Source organism: Gymnoscopelus microlampas (assembly GCF_963454915.1).
Source record: "Gymnoscopelus microlampas genome assembly, chromosome: 3".
Classification (NCBI taxonomy): Eukaryota; Metazoa; Chordata; class Actinopteri; order Myctophiformes; family Myctophidae; genus Gymnoscopelus; species Gymnoscopelus microlampas.
In genome coordinates, this window is record NC_139940.1 from 33055450 (window position 1) to 33082679 (window position 27230).

Genomic DNA, 27230 nt, shown 5'->3' on the forward strand with positions numbered 1-27230 from the left:
ATTTAAAATAATATTCCTGAAGAACATAAGGAGACTACAGGCCAGTTTTTGTTCGACAGATAACCAGGACAGGCGTGTATGCATATATGCGATATTAGTGCATGATGAACAATGAAGTGCCAATCTGGCAGCTCTGTTCTGAACAAGTTGCAATTTGTTCAGATCCGACTTAGTTGCCGCTGGCCATATGACAGGACAGTAGTGCAGATGACAAAACACCAGAGACTGAATGACTTGACCCATGATAGTGGGTGTCAAGTAGGTGGAGCACTTCCTGACCATCGCTATGCCTCTTCCCATTTTTGTTATAATGCCATCAATATGTTCAGAGTCGACCATGACAGTTGACTGTGCAATAAAACACCAAGTAGTTTTGTCTTTTTTACCTGTTCTATAGGGATTCCTGACATAGATAGATTCAGCTGAGGGTCACCAATGAGCATAAACCTGGAGCCAAAAACAATACTCTTTGTTTTGGTGACATTCAGGGCTAGTTTGTTATTTTTCACCCAGTTAGACACCCTTTCAAGATCATGATTTAAAGCAGTTATTAATTCGTTCAAGGTAGGGGCAGTGCTGTACAAAGTTGTGTCATCAGCATACATTACCATATTGGTGTTCTTTGTTACACAAGGGAGATCATTTGTGAAAATAATAAAAAGTAAAGGACCTAAGTAGCTTCCTTGAGGAACCCCGCAGTTATTGAACTTGCGTTCTGATAGGCTACCATTAAAAAACACTCTCTGCGATCTCTCTGATAAGTAGCTCAACATCCAACCAAGTGCCATACTACTGAATCCATATTTTCTTAGCTTAGATAACATTATATCATGGTCTACTCTATAACATCAAATGCAGCGCTAAAATCAAGCAAGACAGTACCAACCATCTTCTTGATGTCCATTTGTGTCAGCCATTCATCAGTTAACTGAGCTAGAGCAGTTGATGTGGAATGACCCTACCTATACGCATGCTGGGAACTAGTGAACAGTTTGTTATTGGTAAAATAATCTTGAATTTGTTTAAAAACAACTTTTTCCATCAATTTGCTCAAAACAGGAAGTATGCTTATTAGCCGACTGTTTGTACCGGTAAATTCTTTCTTTTTATCCTTAGGTAATGGGATGACCTTTGCCTCCTTCCAAATCTTAGGACAAACACTGTATGTTAAACACTTATTGAAGATATGACAAATTGGATTAGATACATAGGATGATGCAAATCTTAACAGTTTGCTATCTAGCATATCAGCAGGTTTCTCACATGGTTGTGATGACAGCAAGTTCTCAATGTCCATAATACTAACTTGCATAAAATCAAATAGACAGCCCTTACCTTTCATTATATAATTTTCTATTAATGTGCATGAGGAGGAGCCATCAGATGGTGTCATTTTTTCTCTCAAATTTTCAACCTTACTGGTGAAGTAGTTGTTAAAGGGGAGGCATGCGATAATCCGACAGACCTTTTCTCCGACTATGTGGCATCCGCGTGCGGTTAGGGTTAGGGTGCGGGTTTGGTTCGGGTTTAGTATTGAAACGTCGGAGCGCTGCGCTGTCGGAGGAATGCGCTGTCGGACTAACGTACTGCACCCTTGTTAAAGTAAGTGGCAATCTCCACTGGTTTAGTCAGAAAAGCTCCATTGACTTCTATAAAAGAATTGGTCTGGTATGATGATCTTCCCATTATTTGATTCAATATTTTCCATAATTGTTTTCCATCATTTTTAGAGTTATTGATTTTATTCTGATAATATTCTTTTTTATTACTTCTATTTATTTTAGTTACATGATTTCTTAATTTATGGTAGATCATCCTGTCAGACAGTAAACCTGATGAGTCAGCCAACTTTTTAGCCAGCTCACGTTGCTTCATAAGTGATTTAAGCTCATTGCCTATCCAGGGGGCGCCATTAGCCCTGACAGTTGTTTTCCTGACAGGCTGACAGGAGCATGTTTATCTGCAATCTGCAAAAATAACCTCATAAATATATCCAAAGCGACTTCTGGATCCTCCTCAAGACACACCGTAGACCAGTTTACATTTTTCACTTCATCCATAAACAGTTTTTGATTAAAATGTTTATATGACCTTTTATGTATAATCAAGCTAGGTGCTTTTGAGACCTTAGTTTTCCTTTTAAGTGCAATTAAATTGTGATCACTGAAACCAAGAGCTATTGATACTGTTTTTGTGCATTTTTCCGGAACATTTGTGAACAGGTGGTCAATACATTTGGATGATTTTAACCCATTTTTATTTATAGTGGTTCTAGTGGGTAGAGTAATTGTTTGTGTAAGGTTACAGGCATTAGCTACAGCTGTAAGTTTCTTTTTAAGTGGGCACATACCAAACCAGTCAATATTTGCGTCCCCAGTAAAATAGAATTCCCTATTTTCATCACTAGATTTGTCCAGCATCTCACAGACCAAATCTAGGTATTTTATATGAGCACTAGGCGGCCTATAGCAACAACCCACAAGTATGGGTTTGGTTTGAGGCAGATGAACCTGAATCCACAGTGCCTCAATATCATCCAACATTAAATCAGTACGTATTTTAACAGGAATATGATTCTGCACATACACAGCAACACCTCCACCATATTTATTACGATCCTTCCTAAATAGTGTGTATCCATCCACACCTAATACCGTATCATCAAAAGAGGAGTCAAGATGTGTTTCCGATATTGCCATAATATGAATGTTATTTGTTTTCATTACCATACATAAATCTGGGATTTTATTTCTTAAACTACATATGTTTAAGTGAGCAATCAACAGGCCTTTGCCCTGTAGATTAAGAGTGGATGAGCCCATAATGAAATGAAGAAAAGTTAAATAGTATATATAGCCTTTCAGCAGTTACACCGAAAACCAGCACAGTTGAAACAAAAACATAAAACAGTTTATCAATCAAAATTAAACGGTAATAATTCCCAATAACGTAGTAATAACTCCCAAAAAGTAGAAAAACATTAAACCTTTTGTCCGTACTTATTAAGTTATCAAAACCACAACAAGGTAATAAAAAAATAAAACCTTTTGTAAGTAATTATAAAATTATAAAAACTACAACAAGGTACAAGAGAAAAATAATGTTTGTCAGTCATTATATGTGAGTAAATGTTCATCAGTAGAAAAATAGAATAATAAATGTTCATCAGTAGAAAAATAGAATAGTGAAAGTTCATTAGTAGAATATTATAATAATGAAAGTCCATCAGTAGAAAAATAGAATAATAAAAGTCCCTCCGTAGAAAAATAGAATGATACAAGTTCATCAGTAGAAAAATATAATAATAAGTGTCCATCCGTAGAAAAATAGAATAATAAATGTCCATTAGAGTAATAGACATCATTATATGTGTGTAAATGTTAATCTTCAGAATAATTGACACAGGGGTCCTACCTCACCGCAGCTCATTCAGTCATCATATTTGTCCAGCTCGCTGATGTCACTTATGACCATAACTTTCTCATCCTCAGGTGTCGCTCCATTCAGTTTGATAAAAACTTTGCAGCTAGCAGTCCATATCACTACAGACTACACAACTCAACCCTTACAATCACTTCATACAGCAGTGGACCTTTCATCCACACTGGTGGTCTGTGAATAAACAGACCCTGTGACTCTGTCCTCAGGGAGGAGGGTTGTCATAACCTGACACAGCCTACATGGAGCCCTCTTCATCAACCTCAGGAGGTGCCTCCTGAACTTCTCCCCTGCAAAAACATACAGGATGGGGTTGATACAGCTGTGAGAGTAAGCAATGGCCTCTGTGACTTGTAAAGCCAATGTGATTGCCTTGCTGCTTTCACATCCTGTATAGACTCCATATAACTCCAGAGCTTTGAAGAAAGAAGCAACGTTATAGGGCATCCAGCAGCAGAAAAACACGGCTACAACTACAAGAACCAAACGGATGGCATGTTTCTTGGATGATTGGGTGTGCAGGAGCCTCCAAATGATCTGGCTGTAGCAGAAACACATGATGACCATCGGAATCACTAAGCCAAGAATGTTCAGTTTGAAAAGGCCGAAGATACTCCAGTAGTGCCTGTCCTCTTCCTTTGTGGTATGGTCCTGGTACACAGGAGCACAGATTGAAATTTTAACATCACTTGAATTTGGGGCCTCATGTACCTGAAGAAAAGCTACATCTGGAAAAGAGGCGAGAAATCCAGCAACCCACGTAAGAGCAGCTGCAATCATTCCAAATGTGCGTGTTCGTGTTTTTAGTGCATGAATTGCCAGCACTATAGCCAGGTACCGGTCAATGCTCATCAGGGTGATGAAAAAGATCCCACAGTAAAAGCCAATATGGTAAGCACCGAGGACCACCTTGCACATAAAATCCCCAAACAGCCACTGGTCCCTGGCTTGGTGGGCTAGGAAGGGGAGGGAGCATACTAGCAGAAGGTCAGCAAAGGCCAGATTGAAGAGGCAAACATCGGTCATGCTACGGAGACGCACCCCACAGAATATGACCCAGAGGACAAGCACATTTCCTGGAAGACCCAGGATGAAGAAGGTAGAATAGAGCAGTGGGAGAAAGTAGGAGCCATGGCGTCCGTATTTACAACCCGAGTATTCGTCCCCATAGACGTCGTAGTCAACGTAGGGGAAGTCAGTGGTGCTTCCAGAGGTTGGTGAGGTGAGAGACAAACTGCAGGATAAGAGTATGGATTAGATGCATTTTCTTTTTATAGTAAGTGAAAAGAAAAATGGACAATAACAAAGCAATTGAGTATGTCACAGTCTAAACTAGCAGTTACACTCTTACTTATACAGTGTGATATATACAAGTGCAGTGAACCTAGATGCCCCCTGCCCTCCATTATATTCACCAAGTGTCCACATACAATGTAAAAATCCTGCATGCCTTATTCCTGTTTATCTAGTCTCTGAGTATTCAACCCATGGTTGCCAAATTTCCCAGAATAGTTGAGGAGTACCATTCAGATAGTAAGTGATCTTTTCTAGTGGCATGCATACACTAAGCTTGCTCCTCCAATGTAGTATACTAGGTGGCTACTCCCTTATCCATTTTAATTAGGGCTGGGACTTTAACTGATTCATTTAGATTAATTAATTACAGAAAATTAACGCGATTAAAAAAATGAATCGCATTTTAATCGCGCTTAGTTTATGCACCACAGAACCTTTTTCACTGGACGAGTTTCAGGCGTACCGATCATACCAGTGCACCAACCAACAGCCAACACACCCCAGTGCACGCAATGGGACAAGAAGCCGATCAGACTGCTTTGCTTGGCCCAGTGGATGGGAAATTTAGATTTAAAAAACTCTCTGATGGAAGCGTGGATAAAAACACAGTTGTGTGCAGAACTATTTTTTGTTGCTTAAACTTATGTATTCACTCATTGATTCACTCGTATACCAAAATCTGTTTTAACTGAAAAGAAATTGCTTCTCAGGTCAAATATTGATATGCGATTAATTTAGATTAATTAATTACAAAGCCTCTAATTAATTAGATACATTTTTTTTATCGAGTCCCAGCCCTAATTTTAATGCAATGTGTTTTTTAGCTGCTGTCATTGCTATACTGAAGAAGGTCGCTACTCTTGATGAGGTAAAGCTCAAACCACTAAAGTCGCCCAGTAGGGCTATGGATGGGGATAAACAGAAATCCATGCAAAGAATCTCCTCAAGAATACACTGTATTTCCAACCACCAAGATGGTGGAGCAATATGGAATATATGATAAATCTCCGATGTTAAGAATATGTCTTTCAATTTGTGTCCAAGTGGGAGGATCATTTCCAGCAAACCAATTACTTAAAAAAAAATATATATATATATATATATATATATATATGTGTGTGTGTGTGTGTGTGTGTGTGTGTGTGTGTGTGTGTGTGTGTGTGTGTGTGTGTGTGTGTGTGTGTGTGTGTGTGTGTGTGTGTGTGTGTGTGTGTGTATATGTATATGTATATGTATATCTCCAGCAGCCAAACTATAACAAAGTTATTCAGCAAGCTTTTTTGAAAAGTCTTACCTGTCATTGGTGTCCATCATTGACTGTGCTGTGTTGAGATATGCAGTTCGTTCAGTCATGCAATCGTAATCGTATATTGCGTTTTTGATCGTCACTGCAGAAGAGCATTTGAAACCACAGATCTGTTTCCTTATAGGCGGGTGCATATATGAAAAAAAAGCACCTTACCCAAAAAAAATTGGAACAAAAGGTTTCTCAACTGTTTTTTGTAGTATGTGGTGTCCTGAATAACATACTAAAAGTCTACCAAAGTTTGACCACTTTTAAGGTGTTAGATGGCGTCCAAGATGGCCAAAAAAACGTTAAAATAGCTTAATTCCTTCATTATTTATCCTAGACAAGTACTTTTTGTGTCTAACCCCATGTTTTGGGGGCCTGGGAATCCAAATCGTAGAGATACAATTAGATAATTGTGAAATCCTATATTTTGTTTGAGACTCTATTAATACCCTCTGAAATGGTTACCCGTTTCAAGTTAACTTAACTAATTATATAATGTCCAACAACTTATATTTATTTTTTACTGAGTCCACAATTTGCAGAAGGTGGTGGCAGAAAATATTGTCAGTTGCAATATAGTATTGTTTTCAATATTGCCCAAACTAAATTCATCTTTGACCATACACCCCACCCAAAAACAATTTCTTGCATTTGGAACCATCTCTCTGCACCCCTGCCCTTACCCACACCACAGGAACTTCATAACTCCTCCCCTACATACACGAGAATATGTATTTTTCTCGTGGACAAGCGCAGTGTCATCTTGTAGACACACGATTTTGAAAAATATTGAATAGATGTTTATAGAACGTTTTAACACATTAGGAAGGCAATCAGTGTGAGTGTGCAAAGAGGGATGGGGTGGTTATGGAGGTTAGTGTAGAGCTGTCAGAACTGGGTGCCTAGACAGAGGGGAGTATGCGGGGTGGGTCTGGTCTAGAGTTTAGTGGGCCTAGGGTTCCCCTCAGGTGGGTAAAGGGGAGTATGGGGGTTACTGGATTGCTCCCTGGGCACTTGGAGCATAGAAGAGCAAAGTTAGGAGCCAAGGAGACCCTGAGCTTCTGATCTCCCCCATGTCCAATGTGCAAAACCTCCAACAGAAATGATACGTCATTTCAACGTAGACAGTTCTGCAAACGATACATGAAAGATAAACTTCTTTGCCAGATCTCACTCCAAGTGGCTTAGGGAGCCTGCGCTCTCCTCGCTCTCAGCTCCTCCAAAAGCAAATTAGCATTTGGGATGCAAACGATTTCTAAGCCACGGCACGCTGGAGGACGGAGTGAGGAGGAGGCAGAAATTAAGATATTGGAATTTAGCTAATGCGTGAGGCTGAGAGTAGTGTCCCTATGTCGCCTGGCTCACTGGATAGTCCCACTGGTCCCAAGTGGACCTCCACGCTGGCTCCCGAGATAGGCACTCCCAAGATAGGCACTCTTGAGTTAGCATAGGTAGCCAGTGGTGGTGGTTGTAAGACCTCCACATGTTGCAAGACTGTGTCAGGCAGACAGTCGTGTCCGAGATAGGTGCTTGTGAGTACCCCGAGGGTCACCCCATAGTGGTGGTTGTAAGACCTCCACGTGGTGGTGCATGACTGTGTGTCAGGCAGACAAGGGTGTCTATGTCGGACTGGCTCACAGGAGAGTTGGTGGTGGCTGACCATTAATATTCCCAGGGTGTGATTTTTTTCCTACTGAGTGTAGTGTTGTGAGCTTGTACATGGCTATTTTCACAATGTTTGCCTCTTTCTTACCTAATATTTGAGATGATATATATATATATATATATATATATATACATTCATGAGAACTTTAGTAAATTGGTATGGCACTCTCATATAGGAGGCAACCCAAAAAAGACAGGTTACAGCATTGGTCATATTTGTACTCTTCTTTAACTATAAACTATTTATGTAGTACCAACTACATACTGTAGTTTGGTATTATCAAATTATGATTATGATGTATTATTTGTGTGAAATGTGATGCATGACAAATTACAAATGACCTTTGCATTTACATAAAGTGTTATGCCAATTCACTAAGCAGGATGTTGATACTTTTCTTGCACACTCTCACAGCATACAGAATTAGTAACACAGCAATCCCCAATATTTCCTAAGCCAAACATTTGCCTCCTGGTTTTTGGGTTTCACAATGCTAATGTCACAGCAGGGAAACCAACAGGCAATACATTATGATTGTTTTATAGCTGTGCTATTATTATACAGGTAATGATTTGTTTGAATATTATGTTACATGAGTTGAGAGATAATCTGGTACACCACTAGAAATACTGAGTTTACACTATAGTGAGAGCTGATCTTGAGTAGGATTGATATACTGTAGGCCCACTGAAGATACTGCAAACACTAGAAGATACAGAAAATGTACCTCCCTGCTGTATCAGAGCTGCCTGCAGAGCTGATGCTATATAAGGTAGAGATGGTCCACTACAGTATTTCAAGTAATTACGCAGGAAATGGTGGTGACATCGGCACTATGTGTGATGTTCTTGTTCAAACCACTAAAAGTAAACAGGAAATTTAAGTGGTTTTCTTTACTTCTATTTGTCTAGGCGTCTAAGAAGAAGCTCACAGTGCCTCACTGCAGTCGAAGTTTAACTTTTTTTTTGTGTGGACTTATAAGGCCTCAGTCATGCAGCTAGACCATAGCCTCTGATCCTACTTTACAGCATATCAAGTGTCTTTAATATGTGTAATTACACAATTACTATAACACATGTAACTACAATGTAAACTGGATAAGCATGCACTGTTAGAGGAGGATTGACGTTGTAACCTGGCATGGCCAGACTAATATCACTGCGTAGATATTAGTCTGGAATCTCTGTGTGGAACCTGCATTTACGAGGGGCAAATTCAAAAAATGCCTCTGGTGATAAACCCACCCTATATTTGCATACTGGGCCCTGATTGGTCCCTCACAACTTTGGAGGGAGAGAAATACAATCTCTATTGAGAGGGGCCAGACCTAATCTGCCAAGGGCAATTTATTTTTGCAATGGCAGATTTGTCTGGAACCAGGCTATTGAAGTTGTACAGCATGTGAATACACATCTACAGTATCAATTTCAGTTAGAGGTCATGTACTGTAAGCACACAAGTCTAAGATCTTGACAGCTTTAACATGATTTTCTTACTCTGGTAGTTACACTACACATGTGTAAGAGAGAGAGAGAGAGTAATTATGTATTCATGAACTGATGTTTAAACTAGCAAAAGTGCTCCTCGGAGCACAGAGCTCCATCAGGTCAGGTAGGTTATTATGGCCTCCTGGTGGCGCTACAATAGGCCAATGTGAAAAGGGTGCCATTTCTTCTTAGGCTTTTCACGGCAATCGGACACTGCATTCACGATTTGAGGCATTCTGTTCCAAAAATGTTTTGCTATTTAGACCTGCTGGTGGCGCTATAATAGGCCAATGTGAAAAGGGTGGCATTTCTTCCTCGGCTTAGTGGGAATGTGCGTGCACAATTTCACGGAAATCGCATGCTGTGTTTATGATTTGAGGCATTTTGTTCAAAATGGACCTATCCTGCAAACTTTGGAAGCCAATGTTAGCCAATCAGGATGGAATATGAAATATCTGACACATCCGTCGTGATCACATGACTATAGAGATACCATGTACCGATTTGCGGGATGTTTGGACAGAGTAATACCAAAAAATGTGTTTTACTAAAAGTCAGCCTCCTGGTGGTGTTCTAAAAGGCAGATGTGAAAAATGCAGGGGAAAGGTTTTTCCTTGGTCTCTAGGGAGTTTGCGTGCAAAGTTTCTGTCTGTGTAAAAAAAAAACATTTGAACCAATGAAAAGTATTAAAAAGTGCCTCTGACAAAACCTCCCAACTCCATTGGATCCTCAAATTGTCCGTCAACACCACCCCCCTCTTCTCTCCTCTCCTGCTGCCTTTTCACAGCATAGAGCAGAGAGTGGTGCGCAGTGAGAGGAGGAATAGCATGCCATGTAAACAAACTAAACGGCAGGGTTTTTCTCCCCGTACGTAGTCTGTTAAAACTATGCAGTGTACCTGTTTATTAAACTTAGCACTGACGCTAATGTTATGAAAACAATTAATTATATTTCTAAAATCTATGAAGTGTTTAAAGGGATATTTCACTTTCAGAAAAACTTTTGGTGATTTTATCATCTACTCAAGCTTTTGTGAGCCCCCCAGACAGTTTTTAAGTAGCTCGATTCAGTATTTAGATGTTTGATTTACATTTTATCAGACCCGCCCCCTTCCTATACAAACCCATTGTAACTTCAAACTCCATTTTAACCATGTTAGATTCATCAAAAACACCAGTCCTTGGTTCTGGTGACTCACCCTGCCCTCCTAATGCGTGAGGGGGCCGTGTTTTTCCGGGATTCTTTTTCATTTATTTTATTCTATTTTTTTATTGTATTTTATTTTTTTCATTTTCCAAAAAAAATATAAAAAATAAATGAAAAAAGTAATTGAAAAAACACGGCCCCCTCACGTATTAGGGGGGCGGTAGGAGACGGGTGAACCAAGGACGGGTGTTTTTGATGAATCTAACATGTTAAAAATGGAGTTTGAAGTTACAATGGGTTTGTATGGGAAGGGGGCGTGTCTGATAAAATGAATATCTAATATCTAAATATTGAATCAAGCAACTTAAAAACTGTCTGGAGGGCTCACAAAAGCCTGAGTAGACGATACAATCACCAAAGGTTTTTTTGAAAGTGAAATATCCCTTTAATGAGGAGAGCAATGTGACAAGAAGAAAGGAGTTCATAGCATTTCTGTCGTGCTAGTTCTACTCAAACTCCAACTCTGTGAACCCCTCTTTGCAGAAGTTATTGTTATATTTAAGGTCCTGTTTATTATTGTACGCCTATATAATAAGTGTCATGAAGCATCAGGGCATTAATTCACACGTTGTGATGTATTGTGAGCTTGGAGATCCATTATTGTCAGCTGTTCGGACTCCTAACTCCTGCACTTCAGCTGGATTTCTGCTCCTACGAAACTCCTAACTCCACTTGCGCTGGATTTGGGTAAAGTGGTGATAATATAATGACACGTGCAAGTATCTGACAATATATAAAGTCACTATACCAACTTTGATGAGGCAGTATTGCTTTGTTTTAAAAATATAAGGTTTTCTTAATTTCCTGAAAAACGTATATTTTCTGAACAATGAGCGTTTTGGAGTTTTGGAGCAGGTTTATGGACAGCAGAGATATACAGGTTTATGGAGAGACACGCAAGCAGAAAAGCTAAATACGAGTGTGTAGTTATTCCACGCCTCCAACGCCTGTGGAATTATTATGATTATTATTATGTGTGTATTTCCTGCTTATTTAGGATTTTACCAGAGTGGTAGGCCAACATAGACAGAAAGGGGTAAATACATCTGCTTGTTGGAGGGCTGTAGGTTGTAAATTCCTTACCATTCCCTTATCTCAAAGAGGAGAGAGAGAGAGGCTCAAGAGAGAGAGGGGGGGGGGGGGGGGGGAGCGTTTCACTGTTTTAACCCAGCAACCCTGTGTAAATTACACCACTGCTGGAAAGCATCCCAGCCCAAACGTTAACGTAAGGCCGCGCGACCCGGAAATGACCATATTAATCCTAAAATTTAAAATAAATTTTATTCAATAAAGATTTAGGTCAGGATATTGTGAGTTGTGGGGCAACAACCTAGTGACTTCTATTGGTCAGCCACCAATTGGATCCAATACACTTTGCTCAACTGCAAAAACAGTAGCAGTTGGCTAGCTGCTAGGCTACACACCACTAGAGATTGTAAAACAAAACTTCAAATGTGCACTTGTATAGTCCAGGCAATCTAGCTCATTTTGGAACTCAAAATCAAAGTAATTCTATCAGATTTTTTTTCTTCACAGACCATTTCTATGAAGTCACCAGAACAACATACTAAAAGTCCTAATAAATCATATTTGCGGAAATAATATGTTTAATCAGCATCAATCCAAAATGGCCACCAATAATTGTCAATCTATAAAATGATGGTGAGTCCAATTTTCATTACACTACAAGGATGTTATTACCAGATACATTTCACATCAAAGTTATTGTAACAGATTTTTTTTCACCATACATCATTTCAATGAGGTGTCCAGAACAACTCTAAAAGTCCTATGAAATCCTAGTCGCTTAATTGATTTATGTTTAATTGACATCAATCCAAGATGTCCACCAATTATTGTCAAAAAGCCATTTAAAATGATGGTGAGTCAATGTCAATTAAACACATTTCCGCAACTAGGATTTCTTAGGACTTTTAGTTTGTTGTTCTGGACACCTCATAGAAATTATGTATGGTGAAAAAAATTATGTTACAATTACTTTGATAAAATGCTAATTTGCAGCAGCTAGACTATCTAGTTATAACATCCTGTTAACCCAACATTAACACCAGCATGTTTCAACATTCAACATATAGTTTACACAAATACTTTATACAAATATTTAATAATTAAACTTAAAGTTCTGTGAATACACAGTGGTTGCCTGGCACACTACAAGTAGCTTGAGATGCGTGAAATGCGGCTTACAATGTTCATGTGTCATGTGTGCAAAGAACAAAAATCACAGTCAAGTAGCTGTCTATTATACAGTAAGCCTGTATATCTCTCCATAAACTTTATTTGTGTTTATATGTGTGTGCATGCATGACTACATCACACAGACTACACAACACAGCCCTTACAATGTCACTTCATACAGCAGTGGACCTTTCAACCACACTGGTGGTCTGTGAATAAACAGACCCTGTGACTCTGTCCTCAGGGATGAGGGTCTTCATAACCTTACACAGCCTACATGGAGCCCGGTTCATCAACCTCAGGAGGTGCCTCCTGAACTTCTCTCCTACAAAAACATACAGGATGGGGTTGATACAGCTGTGAGAGTAAGCAATGGCCTCTGTGACTTGTAAAGCCAATTTGATTGCCTTGCTGCTTTCACATCCTGTATAGACTCCATATAACTCCAGAGCTTTGAAGAAAGAAGCAACGTTATAGGGCATCCAGCAGCAGAAAAACACGGCTACAACTACAAGAACCAAACGGATGGCATGTTTCTTGGATGATTGGGTGTGCAGGAGCCTCCAAATGATCTGGCTGTAGCAGAAACACATGATGACCATTGGAATCACTAAGCCAAGAATGTTCAGTTTGAAAAGGCTGAAGATACTCCAGTAGTGCCTGTCGTTGTCCTTTGTGGTGTCGTCCTGGTACACAGGAGCACACATTTTAACATCACTTGAATTTGGGGCCTCCTGTACCTGAAGAAAAGCTATATCTGGAAAAGAGGCGAGAAATCCAGCAACCCATGTAACAGCAGCTGCAATCATTCCAAATGTGCGTGTTCGTGTTTTTAGTGCATAAATTGCCAGCACTATAGCCAGGTACCGGTCAATGCTCATCAGGATGATGAAAAAGATCCCACAGTAAAAGCCAATATGGTAAGCACCGAGGACCACCTTGCACAAAAAATCCCCAAACAGCCACTGGTCCCGGGCTTGGTGGGCTAGGAAGGGAAGGGAGCATACTAGCAGAAGGTCAGCAAAGGCCAGGTTGAAGAGGCAAACATCGGTCATGCTACGGAGACGCACCCCAAAGAATATGACCCAGAGGACAAGCAAATTCCCTGGAAGACCCAGGATGAAGAAGATAGAATAGAGCGGTGGGAGAAAGTAGGAGCCATGGCGTCCGTATGTACAACCCGAGAAGTCTTCCTCAATGTCGTTGTAGTCAACGTAGGGGAAGTGAGTGGTGTTTCCAGAGGTTGGTGAGATGAGAGACAAACTGCAGGATAAGAGTAGAGATTAGATGCATTTTCTTTTTTAAGCAAGTGAAACGAAAAATGGACAATAACAAAGCAATTGAGTATGTCACAGTCTAAACTAGCAGTTACACTCTTACTTCAACAGTGTGATATATACAAGTACAGTGCACCTAGATGTCCCCCGCCCTCCATCATACTCACCAAGTGTCCACATACAATGTAAAAATCCTGCATGCCTTATTCCTGTTTATCTAATCTCTGAGTATTCAACCCATGGTTGCCACATTTTTCAAAATAGTTGAGGAGTACCATTCAGATTGTAAGTGATCTTTTCTAGTGGCATGCATGAACTAAGCTCGTTCCTCCAATGTAATATACTAGGTGGCTACTCCCTTATCCATTTTAATACAGTGCATTTCTTAGCTGCTGTCATTGCTATACCGAAGAAGGTAGCTACTCTTGGTGAGGCAAAGCTCAAACCGCTAAAGTAGCCCAGCAGGGCTATGGATGAGTATAAACAGAAATCCATGCCAAGAATCTCCGTAAGAATACGCTGTATTTCCAACCACCAAGATGCCAGTTTTGGGCACGCCTAGGTCATGTGTATCAATTCGCCTATCTCAATTTTACATCGAGGGCAGAGTGGGGATGACTCTTCTTCTTTGAAGTTGAGGAATTTATATCTTGTGTTTATATATTCTTTCTGGGCTTCTCCCAAAAGCTGTATCCAGTGGTTATCATTTCAAATCTGAATTCCCAGATCTCTTTCCCATTTTTCTTTAGTCAGCCTTGTATTGAGTGTGCTAATAAAAGGTTGTACTGTACGTTTTTGATATGTTTAGGTTGTATTCCTTGTGTTAATGATTCTAGGCATGATAGTGAGGGTTTGTCTATGGAACCTGCTTGAGCAGAGCTAATAAAATGCCTTATTTGTACAGTAAGTATCTATAAAAGTGTGAGTTTGGAAGGTGATAGGTATCTTTCAACTGTTGAAAAGACATCAATAAGTCATTTTAAAATATTTTTTATATTTTTAGAGTTGAAGCAATATGGAATATATGATAAATCTTTGATATTAAGAATATGTCTTTCAATTTGAGTCCGAGTGGAAGGATCGTTTCCAGCAAACCAATTAAACAGAGGTGTCAGTAGGGGTGCCCAGAGGTAAAATTGTACCTCTGGTAGCCCCTGGCCTCCTCCCAATTGTTAGTGTTAATGTTGTCCTCTTAATTCTGGAGTTTTCATTATTCCATAAAAACGTCCTTACTATTTGTTCTACCTGTCAAAGATATGGGGAGTGCAGTCCATCTAGCTAGATATTTTTCAATTCTCTCTAAGAGAGGTGCATAGTTGAGCTTGTACAAATTGTTCAAGTCACTGTCTATTACTATCCCCAGGTATTTAATCTTATTTTCTCTCGATTCGAGAAGACGGATAGACTTCATGAGATCTTGGACTCTGCTTTGATACATTAACAATTAGCCAGGAGTTCCCTTAAAGAGGGGTCTGGGTTAGAAATAACTAACATTATGTCGTCCACATACAAGGATATTGCATGTACAGTGTTTCTTTTGGGCTAGTGGTTAGAGAAAAAAAATCTAAAAGTAAAACTGATGGTGGGCGTTAGATGCATTTTCATCATGAAATGCTTCAGTATACAGCAGGTCCCTTTATGAAAGAAACCAACATACACAGCCAAATATACCATGAATTATTGTGCTTCAAGAGTCTCTTCCAGTACTGGAGTTTCCTTCCATACCCTATACATTATTATAATTATAATTAGCACAAAGCCATAACGGTCATACTGTATATAAGTATATAAGTAAGAAAGAAAAAGAAAAAACATCTAATGTAAAACTAATGTATCTAGGTTTTTCTAATGTACAGTGCAGAAGAGTTTGAACTTGCATTATTTATGAAATATGTGTTGTATCCTAATGAAACCATAATCAGTGAGAGGTGAATATCATTATTACACTAAACATTGATTGGCATTAGTACATGAACACATGATTTGCAAAAACATTTCCTATGACTACTGTGGGTTTCATCAGAAGGTAACAAAATACAGCATAGAGTTATACAGAGGCAAATTGTCTCACCTGGCAGTGGCGTCCATCATTGACGGTGCTGTGTTGAGATATCCAGTTCAGTCATGCCCTGTAACCGTATAATGTGTTTTTGCTCGTCATTGCATGATTAGAGAATTTGATAACACCACAGTTTCCTTACCAATTTACATTACATAGTATTATGCCAATTCATGTAGATGCAAGGAAATGCCACTGGTTAACCAATCAGGATGTTGATACTTTTCTTGGGGTGCAGTACGTTAGTCCGACAGCGCATTCCTCCGACAGCGCAGCGCTCCGACGTTTCCAATACTAAACCCGAACCAAACCCGCACCCTAACCCTAACCGCACGCGGATGCCACATAGTCGGAGAAAAGGTCTGTCAGATTAACGCATGCCTCCCCTTTTCTTGCACACTCTCACAGCATACAGAATTAGTAACACAGCAATCCTCAATAAACTATTTCCTATAAGCCAAACATTTGCCTCCTGGTTTTCGGCTTTCACAATGCTAATGTCACAGCAGGGAAACCAACAGCCAATACATTATGAGTGTTTTATAGCTGTGCTATTATTATACAGGTGCTGGTTTGTTTTTGTTTGCATATTATGGTACAGGAGTTGAGATAATCTGGTACACCACTAGAAATACTGAGTTGACACTATAGTGAGAGCTGATCTTGAGTATGTTTGATATACTGAAGGCCCACTGAAGGTACTGCAAACGATAGAAGATTTAGAAAATGTATCTCCCTGTTGTATCAGAGCTGCCTGCAGAGCTGATGCTATATAAGGTAGTAGAGATGGTCCACTATTTCAAGTAATTATGCAGGAAATGGTGGTGACAATGACACTATGTGTGATGTTCTTGTTCAAACCAAAGTAAACAGGAAATGTAAGTGTTTTTCTTTACTTCCATTGTATAGGTGTCTAAGAAGAAGCTCACAGTGCCTCACTGCAGAGGAAGTTTAACTTTTTTTTTTGTGTGGACTTATAAGGTCATGCAGCTGGACCATAACCTCTGATCCTACTTTAAAGCATATCAAGTGTCTTTAATATGTGTAATTACACAATTACTTTACATGTAACTACAATATAACGGCATGTGAATACACGTCTACTGTATCAATTTCAGTTAGAGGTCATGTACTGTAAGCAGTAAGCACACACGTGTATCTTACTTATCTTGACAGCTGTAACATGATTTTCTTACTCTGGTAGTTACAGTACACATGTGTAAGGTTTTACGTTTTTCTTCTCTGCTCGTTTTAACAGGATATGTGTTAATACATCTAATGTGAGGGTACTTACAACTGCACAGGAAGTGGCTTTCACTTAAAATATTCAAGTTTTATTTGTAACTTGCTCATAAAAGTATGTGCCGTGAATTATTGTTTGCGTAATGTTTTGCGTACACTAGACAGTGCTAAAAATTGCTCAACAATACATAATAAACAAGTGGGTTATGATTCAAGGTTACTAAGCAGTAATAAGTAATACAATGTAAAGTGTAAATTGTAGACAAATTAAAATAACCTTATAACTGCATCAATATACACAGACATTGCTGTAAAGAAGACCATAGACTAACATTTACAGTTTGGAATGTCATCTTCCCTGGGTTAGAGATTGGTAGAATACTGCATTGTCTAAACTAGAATGTCCTATTGTAATTATCGACTAAAATCTCAAAATCAGATACACAAATTTCAAGCAATGTATTATTGTATTACTAGATTTATTCTAGTTAAAGCAACAAGCTAATTGACAATGAAAACTATGCAGCAAGAGGAGGCCCTGCTGACTAATGGAATATTAGTATTCACCAGCTCAATCCTATATTAAAATTGCCTAGTTCTAAAAAAAAAAGGGCAAATAGATGTAGCCGACTACACAACCTAAAACATTTCATTTACCTATTCTATGTCATACAGGTTAATGAAGAGCTGTCTTTCAATCCAAACCAAACAACCAAACCAGATTTGTATAAAATGAAGATTTAATGATTAAAACCCTGTACAGAAAGCGGATCTAAATCCCCTATTAAAAACAAACCCCATGTTAAAATAAAATATTATGAAAACCAAACATTTTTAGGTGCGCACAGGCCCTTAAAATAAAACAGAAAGGCAATCGCTGTGGCATAAAATTGAGACAAGGTTAAAGGCATGTGAATACACATCTACAGTATCAATTTCAGTTAGACGTCATGTACTGTAAGCACACAAGTGTATCTTGACAGCTTTAACATGATTTTCTTACTCTAGTAGTGACAGTACACATGTGTAAGGTTTTACGTTTTTCTTCTCTCTGCTCCTTTTAACAGGATGTGTGTTAATACATCTAATGTGAGGGTACTTGCAACTGCACAGGAAGTGGCTTTCACTTAAAATATTCAAGTTTTATTTGTACTGATATTTGCTCATAAACGTATGTGCAGTGAATTATTGTTTGCGTATTGTTTTGCATACACTAGACAGTGCTAAAATTGCTCAACAATACATAATAAACAAGTGGGTGTTAAGGTTATGATTCAAGGTTACTAAGCAGTAATAAGTAATACAATGTAAAGTGTAAATTGTAGACAAATTAAAATAACCTTAACTGCATCAATATACACAGACATTGCTGTAAAGAAGACCATAGACTAACATTTACAGTTTGGAATGTCATCTTCCCTGGGTTAGAGATTGGTAGAATACTGCATTGTCTAAACTAGAATGTCCTATTGTAATTATCGACTAAAATCTCAGAATAAAATCAGATACACAAATTTCAAGCAATGTATTATTGTATTACTAGATTTATTCTAGTTAAAGCAACAAGCTAATTGACAATAAAAACTCTGCAGCAAGAGGAAGCCCTGCTGACTAATGGCATATTAGTATTCACCAGCTCAATCCTATATTAAAATTGCCTAGTTCTAAAAAAAAAAAGGGCAAATATATGTAGCCGACTACACCACCTACTGTAAGACTAAAACTATGCACAGGAAGTGCCTTTAACCTTGTCTCAATTTTAACCTTGTCACAACTCCCTAGGCCATTGCTTAAGAGAAACTGGCTGCAGTACGTCGTCTACCACCATGGCACTGGCTACAGTACGTTGTCCACCACCATGGCACTGGCTACAGTACGTCGTCTACCACCATGGCACTGGCTACAGTACGTTGTCCACCACCATGACACTGGCTACAGTACGTTGTCCACCACCATGACACTGGCTACAGTACGTTGTCCACCACCATGGCACTGGCTGCAGTAGGTGGTCCACCACCATGACACCGGCTGCAGTAGGTGGTCCACCACCATGACACCGGCTGCAGTAGGTGGTCCACCACCATGACACTGGCTGCAGTACGTTGTCCACCACCATGACACTGGCTACAGTACGTTGTCCACCACCATGACACTGGCTGCAGTAGGTGGTCCACCACCATGACACTGGCTACAGTACGTCGTCTACCACCATGACACTGGCTACAGTACGTCGTCTACCACCATGACACTGGCTACAGTACGTTGTCCACCACCATGACACTGGCTGCAGTAGGTGGTCCACCACCATGACACCGGCTGCAGTAGGTGGTCCACCACCATGACACTGGCTGCAGTAGGTGGTCCACCACCATGACACCGGCTGCAGTAGGTGGTCCACCACCATGACACCGGCTGCAGTAGGTGGTCCACCACCATGACACTGGCTGCAGTAGGTGGTCCAGTACCATGACACTGGCTGCAGTACGTCGTCCACATCACTGGGTCTCTAAGGGGGACAAAAACATGGCAAGTCACCAGTACAGTACATGGCTTGCGATATCTCTTACACGCTCTTCCAGAAAGCAGAGTGTTATGGGTAATCAATACTCACCAGGCAGGCAGGAGTATTATTTTGTACTCTTGTCGCAGAGGTTACTTCACATGTAACAACCTGCTTTTTCCCGGCCAGTGTTTCACCTCTGCTTGCTTCTCTGACCCGTCTCTCATCTCTCCTCTCTCTGTCCCATCTCTACCATGGGTTGACAGTGTGTATGTGTGTGTGTGTGTGTGTGTGTGTGTGTGTGTGTATATATATATATACACACACACACACACACACACACACACACACACACACACACACACACACACACACACACACACACACACACACACACACACACACACGCGCACACACGCACAATTAATAGAGTATAATTTGATAGGTCACCAATGTTGGTGTACCACTGATAGTTGTCACAGGAATCAAATAAAAGCTCAAATGTGTTATTATGAGTCCACCTTATCTATTTATTTTCTTTTAATGTAATGTAATTATTTTTGCACAAGTAGAACTTTCTGAATTATTGCACAACTTTAGGGTTAAGTTAGTTTCTTGCATTGTGCGCTTTAATTCAATGTAATTAATTATTTTGTGTTACTACTTTGGATGCTTATTTTGCCACTTCTCTGTCTGTGATGTGATACTTGACACATTTCAGTTGATATAATTAGTCATACTTCTCTTTTTTATTATTTTTGTTATCAGTTGCCTCCCATAGTGTAAGAACTTGCAAAATATAGTTACACAAGCCTGAAGCTGTACCATACAATACTGTATTGCAAAACAGACCTTAGGGGTCTGGTAAGGTTCCATATAGAGTAGACAATCATGCTGCGCCCCTTTAGTTTGTATTACTGTATTTGATAATATACTGATCAGCTGAGGGTGCTTTCAACATTCTATTTTTAAATACAAACATGAGGACTGCTGTATTTACAATTCCCATGCAGGCTGATTCTTGTTTCCAGTTGGTCAATTATTGATACTGTCATCATGCTAATCAGATATTCCTCAATTATAGCCACGTCATCTATTGTGCATGCCTTATCCACATGTTGACATTTTGACGTCTCATTCATTAACAGGAAACATGACAAACAGGTCAAGTTTTGAAGAAATCTATGAACAAATCACCCCAGTATGAATTTAGATACATAAAATGTATGTTGCTATCCTTGTGCATTTTCATCACACCTGTTGTTAGATCATTCATTGCCAGATTAAGTAATCATTGATGTTGAAAAAATTTGAAAAAATACATACCACATTCCGTATGTGTGCTTACTACTATCGATCAAACTTTGTGGACAGCAGCGGCCAAACTGCTCCTCCAGAGAGAGAGAGAGAGAGAGAGAGATCCACTGTAGGCTACCCAAGGGAAATGATGTTCTCCTTTAATTGAATGTAGATAATATTCATATCTTAGCAGTGCTCACTCTGCGATAAGAGTCCTGTGGCTGTGAAATATCTTGCAATGTGTGATCCCTTGTCAGTGATCAATCGTATAGTGTGAAAACCACAACAATATTACAAAAGACACTTGTGTAGTGTGAAAAGCCTCTCCACCACGACAAGGTCACAGCAAGAGGAGAGGAAGCTATATTGATGAATGATTAGTACTGCCAAACGTTATTCACTTAATTTACCTTTTAGGCGGTTGGAGTCATCACGTCTTGAAGAATCCCAATTCCAAGGCAGTGGTGGCTTTGCCGTTGTCTATAGGCTCATCAAGGTGGTAGGGAACACATGTGTAGACGTAAGGTTACAGCCGTTCGTAGTTCCCCCCGGTGATGGCTTAGTTTGAGCTGCAGTTTTACATAGCGTAACAGTGGAGTGAACACCAAGAGATGGAATGTCTTGGTATCTCAATTCCTGCTTCTTGGTAGAATAGTCACAAGATACCAAAGTAATGTGGTAGGGAGTCCTTGATTCAGGTGTTCATATGAGGTATTGTCTGTTGTCTTGGCAATTGATAAATACATCGGTTTCTCAGATAAGTGCAATAAACCCATCAACAGCAGAGCCTGTTCAAGGTGGGAATGTTGCGCCATCATCCTGCCTCATTGTTCTGTGTATAAGGTATGGAGATAACAGAGGATGTGAAGTCTAAGGCAATTTTATACCTTGAATTGCTCCCTGCTTCCCTTCAATTTCTCCTTCAATGTACAAGCAACAGGTTGCTTGCACAAATCTGCCATTATAACATTATGCATCATCAACCTGTTGTCCCTTTCTCTCATACAAACATGCACACTAGTGATTGTGTATTGGAAGAGGATAGAGAGCTTGAGAGATATAGAAAATATATTATTTATTAATTTATGTAATTATATACAGGTTTATGGAGAGACACACGAGCAGAAAAAAAGCAAAATACGAGTCTGGTCATGGGTGATAGGAAGAAGCCACTTAGGCAAAATAATCAGTTTACATACTATACAGTCAAAGTGTGGCAGGGATTTCATATTTGGGTAGTGGAAGCTGCACCTCATTCCTAACCTCTTTCATAAGGAGACAGGATTTTCCCCCAGGTCTTTCTCACACTTTTTGAATTGTGGCACGACAATGGCGTACGGTATGCTATTGGAGACCTGTTCCATGATGGGACTCTAATGTCTTTTCAACAACTGCAGTCACAATTTAGTATAACTCTAAGTTCTATGGATACTGCTTACTTCATGTAGCATTGTGTAACTGTGAACTATTAAAATAGTCAACGGGGGAAAGGGCGGAATTTGATTTAATTGTATTTTATTCTTATTATGTATCTATTTATTTATTTAAAAAAAAATGTATTGCTCATTTAAAATATATACAGTATACAGGTTTTAAAGTAATTTTTATTCAATAAAGATTTAGGTCAGGATATTGCGAGTGGTGGGGCAACGACCTAGTGACTTCTATAGACCATATTCACACGGCGGCCATTTTGGAATTTAACATTGAAAGTGGCACTTCATTGACTTAATAGAAACATGGCCGCCGTGTGAATATGGTCTATTGATCAGCCACCAATTGGTTCACACATTGCTCAACTGCAAAAACAGTAGCAGTATGCTAGCCACTAGGCTACACAACACTAAAGCTTGTCAAACCCAACTTCAAATGTGTACTTAATTTAGACTATTTGTACTGTACTTCATCCCAACATTAACACCAGCATGTTTTAACATTCAACATATAGTTTACACAAATACTTAAATGATTAAACTTAAAGTTCTGTAAATACACTGTGGTTGCCTGGCACACTAAAAGGAGCTTGAGATGCGTGAAATGCGGTAAACACAATAAAACATGTGTGCAAATAAGAAAATGGCGGTCACATTCAAGTAGCTATCTATTATACAGTATGCCTGTATATCTCTCCATAAACTTTATTTGTGTTTATATGTGCGTGCATGTATGACTATATCACACAGACTACACAACACAACCCTTACAAAGTCACTTCATACAGCATTGGACCTTTCATCCACACTGGTGGTCTGTGAATAAATAGACCCTGCTCTGACTCTGTCCTCAGGGATGAGGGTCTTCATAACCTGACACAGCCTACATGGAGCCCTGTTCATCAACCTCAGGAGGTGTCTCCTGAACTTCTCTCCTACAAAAACATACAGGATGGGGTTGATACAGCTGTGAGAGTAAGCAATGGCCTCTGTGACTTGTAAAGCCGATTTGATTGCCTTGCTGCTTTCACATTCTGTATGGACTCCATATAACTCCAGAGCTTTGAAGAAAGAAGCAACGTTATAGGGCATCCAGCAGAAGAAAAACACGGCTACAACTACAAGGACCAAACGAATGGCATGTTTCTTGGATGATTGGCTGTAAAAGAGCCTCCAAATAATCTGGCTGTAGCAGAAACACATGATGACCATCGGAATCAGCAAGCCAAGAATGTTCATTTTGAAAAGGCCGAAGATATTCCAGTAGTGCCTTTTGCCTGCTGCTGTATCATTTTCCTCTGTATCATTTTCCTCATACAAAGGAGCACAGAATGAAATTGTTGTTCCATCCCTTGTGGCCTCCTGTACCTGAAGAAAAGCTAGATCTGGAAACGAGGCGAGAAATCCAGCAACCCACGTAACAGCAGCTGCAATCATTCCAAAGGCGCGTGTTCGTGTTTTTAGTGCATAAATTGCCAGCACTATAGCCAGGTACCGGTCAATGCTCATCAGGGTGATGAAAAAGATCCCACAGTAAAAGCCAATATGGTAAGCACCGAGGACCACCTTGCACATAAAATCCCCAAACAGCCACTGGTCCCGGGCTTGGTGGGCTAGGAAGGGAAGGGAGCATACTAGCAGAAGGTCAGCAAAGGCCAGGTTGAAGAGGCAAACATCGGTCATGCTACGGAGCCGCACCCCAAAGAATATGACCCAGAGGACAAGCCCATTCCCTAGAAGACCCAGGATGAAGAAGATAGAATAGAGTACTGGGAGAAAGTAGGACGCATGACGATCGTATACACACCTCCCGTAGTCATCAGTGCCATAGTCCGCATAATTATACTCTGTTGTTGAGTCTGCCGAGGTTACGTCTGAACTGAGAGCAGTTGAGCTGAGAGAGAAATTGCATGTAGGGATTAGGTGCAGTTTTGTTATGAAAAGTGTATTAGATCAGTTAAAAAAAACATGTAAGATAGCAATAGCATGATAGCTCTTTCATTACTTACATTACTTACATTTGTTGTTAATTTACAGCATGTTATGCTATGCTATGCTATGCTATGCTATGCTATGCTATGCTATGCTATGCTATGTTATGTTATGTTATGTCATACTTCATTATCCCCTTGGAAAATTTACCCTCTGCATTTGACCCATCCTAATTACTTAGGAGCAGTGAGCAACTACAGTGTACAGTACAAGAAAAAGAAAAAAATCATTATAATGAGATACTTTATCAAATAATCTCATATTATCCAGATGCTGCCTCAAAATAATGACTTTGTAATTCTCAAAATAGAAACTTTCTTTCTAATATCTAAAAATAATGTTATACATTCTCAAAAGAATAGCCTAGTATCTCAAAATAATGATAGTATCTAAAAAAAAAATAATGACATAGTATCTCGAAATAATGATTTAATGGGCAATGGCAGCTGATCTGCCAATATTAGGGTTTTATTACCAGCCAGGCTAAACAAGAAAAAAATAGGCAAAGGGCAACAAAAGGAACAGTCTTGAGAAAAACAAGGGAGAGGCTTGAGCTGGCTGGTTAGCAGGGTCCAGGGCAGGCTATTTTATTTTATGTTTATTTGGACGGGACAGTGCATATTAATGAACACCACATATAAAATGCACTGTAAATACACTGGATTTAGCAAGAATGTTAAGTTTCATCCGTAGTCCCCATACAGAAAACAAGCAACATTACAAAAAAGAGCATATATAAACATTACTAAAAGCGTACAAACAGAGGAGAAAAAAACAACTGTAAGAAAGGCCTAGTTTTTACCTAAAATACAAGACACTCAAGAAAACTAGAAAAACCTGCATTTAAAAATGTTCACATGTTTGATTGTCCATGATCCATCCATTTAGTTGGACCTTAAAAGATGTAAAGGATGGACACTCTCTTATATTAGTTAGTGGATAGATTGTTCCAAATTGCGCTTCCTTGAACTGAAAAGGAATTTTGCGCAAAGGCTGTGCATCTAGACTGCACCTCAAAATCCACTCTGGTGACGGCCCTTGTACTGATGCCCGTGTCGGGCTTCCATTTTATAAATCCCCCCATAGAAGGCGGGCATAAACCAGGTAAAGTTTCTTGGGTTGTGGTTTTACACATTACTGACTGAAGCTGAGCGCTGACTTTTAAAGTTCTTCGTGGGGTCCAATAAATATTTTCCCTTTTTTCTTTTGTCTTCTTTAACATCCAATTGTTGATTTGTTCAATGCATTTACTCAGTGTTTGTATTGGAACATACTGTAGGTCCCCTCGTGATACATTTATGTAAATTGTTGTGTCATCTGCATAACCATCGTAGCATTATGTTGTCCATAATCTGAGCTAGTGGGAGCATGTAGATATTGAACAGAAGAGGTCCCACAATGGAGCCTTGCAGAACTCTTCCACTATCAGCCTGTCACTCCAGGTTCTAGATCCAGTGAGCAAAACAAGTTACTAGGATCTGACTACAGGAGTGAAAGGCAGGGCAGACTCAGAGTTTATATAGACTGATGAGACTCCAATCTAGCCTCCACACATCTGTCTCCGCTCAGATAATCAAACACAGAGAGAGATTAGGAAGAAGTAAGGCATGGGGGCAGACGTAATATTTTCTTAGTACAAAGAAACAGAACAGCCAGAATGTTATTTTTTCTTCTCCAACCTATATTAAGTGATTGGGTCAATTAAACCTGGCACAGGAAATGTGTCTCATCTCTGTTTATCATCATCACCCCATTTAGACCTGAGGTCTGAGGCCGATTCTAAAAACACCTTCTAAATCCGAAGTATGTTGCTATATACTGTATATAGCAACAACTTCAGAGGTGTTCCCGGCTTGAAAGGTATAATAACATATAGGTGTTCCAGGTCTAAATTGGTTAAAAACTAAAAGTAAAATAAATGTGATTGCTGACTTTTATGTCAAATAATAGTAAAAAATCTCACCTGACTGTGCTGTTGGTAAAATAGCTTGTGGCGTTGTCCATCATTTACAGTGCTGTGTCAAGATACCAGGCCAAAAAAAATCTTCTTTTTTCTTTATCTTTTCTTTTTCATTGGAATAGTTTTTCAACGTTTCTATATCAAACCCAGTACAGTTGTGCTCTGTAACATAATGTGTTTTTGCTTGTCATTGCACAAGAAGTGATGTGTTCTTTTTTTTTTACCACAACCACATAACTTCCTATAGTTAGGTTTCCCACTGTATAGGGCCACTGAATGCATTTAAAACACTAGAAACCAAGCCAGGTACTGTGAACGTTTGTGTGACATTATCAATGCATGCTCCATAAATCTTTACACAAGACATATGCACAAAGGGATTGCACTTATTTTAAATAGAAACATGTATGCAAAAAAAATATTGCGTTTGCTAAGTGGACGTGCAAAAAGGCATTTGCAACATGTGCAAAAAAAACACCTGCACACACACACACAGACACACACACGCACGCACGCACGCACGCACACACGCACATACACACACACACACACACACACACACACACACACACACACACACACACACACACACACACACACACACACGCGCGCCTAAACTCAGCATCACACTTCCTTCCACTTTAAAAGCGGCGGTTAAAAGTGCTAAAAGGTTTTTTCTTTTAAGCTAAAACAAGAAACACAGTGTTATGTGATGTTCACATTTGTTGCTTTTTATTTTATTTAACAAGGACTTCATAATCATAATTCATGCAAAAATTAAAACATTAATGAGCATGCAGTATTTAATACATTTTTTAATATTATTGTTTCTCCATAAAGAGATAAGGGGGGGGGGGGGGGGAAATGTACATCTGTACTTCT

The 27230-nt window shown here is 39.4% G+C and overlaps 3 protein-coding genes across 4 annotated transcripts; all 3 read right to left on the reverse strand.

Moving 5' to 3' along the window:
* Positions 1–3554: 3554 nt before the first annotated feature.
* Positions 3555–6087, reverse strand: LOC311041824 (C-C chemokine receptor type 5-like; the record flags this gene model as incomplete). The annotated part of the gene is made up of 2 exons (XM_084052309.1): positions 3555–4672; positions 6029–6087. The coding sequence occupies 2 exons, from the start codon at positions 6085–6087 to the stop codon at positions 3577–3579; spliced, it is 1155 nt and encodes a 384-aa protein (XP_083908435.1). The 3' UTR covers positions 3555–3576.
* Positions 6088–11660: 5573 nt separating this feature from the next.
* LOC311041475 (C-C chemokine receptor type 5-like) lies at positions 11661–26503 on the reverse strand. 2 transcript variants are annotated; one of them, XR_014600416.1, is made up of 3 exons: positions 26352–26503; positions 22806–24290; positions 11661–11813 (listed from the first exon to the last, which is right to left on the reverse strand). XR_014600416.1 is itself a non-coding variant. In XM_084051856.1 (2 exons), the coding sequence occupies exons 1-2, from the start codon at positions 26393–26395 to the stop codon at positions 23177–23179; spliced, it is 1158 nt and encodes a 385-aa protein (XP_083907982.1). In that variant the 5' UTR covers positions 26396–26503; the 3' UTR covers positions 22730–23176. The 2 variants fall into 2 exon arrangements, 1 of the variants encoding a protein (XP_083907982.1); XM_084051856.1 differs by lacking the exon at positions 11661–11813 and having other exon boundaries at positions 22730–24290.
* Positions 12658–15957, reverse strand: LOC311042824 (C-C chemokine receptor type 5-like). The gene is made up of 2 exons (XM_084053846.1): positions 15935–15957; positions 12658–13849 (listed from the first exon to the last, which is right to left on the reverse strand). Exons 1-2 carry the CDS (start codon positions 15952–15954, stop codon positions 12760–12762), a joined length of 1110 nt encoding a protein of 369 aa, XP_083909972.1. The 5' UTR covers positions 15955–15957; the 3' UTR covers positions 12658–12759.
* Positions 26504–27230: the final 727 nt, after the last annotated feature.

Coding starts and splice junctions, on each gene's coding strand:
- LOC311042824 (XM_084053846.1), bottom strand. CDS start 15,954: ATGATGGACGCCACTGCCAG. Junction 13,850..15,934: donor ATGATGGACGCCACTGCCAG/GTGAGACAATTT, acceptor CTTATCCTGCAG/TTTGTCTCTCATCTCACCAA.
- LOC311041475 (XM_084051856.1), bottom strand. CDS start 26,395: ATGATGGACAACGCCACAAGCTATTTTACCAACAGCACAGTCAG. Junction 24,291..26,351: donor TTTACCAACAGCACAGTCAG/GTGAGATTTTTT, acceptor TTTCTCTCTCAG/CTCAACTGCTCTCAGTTCAG.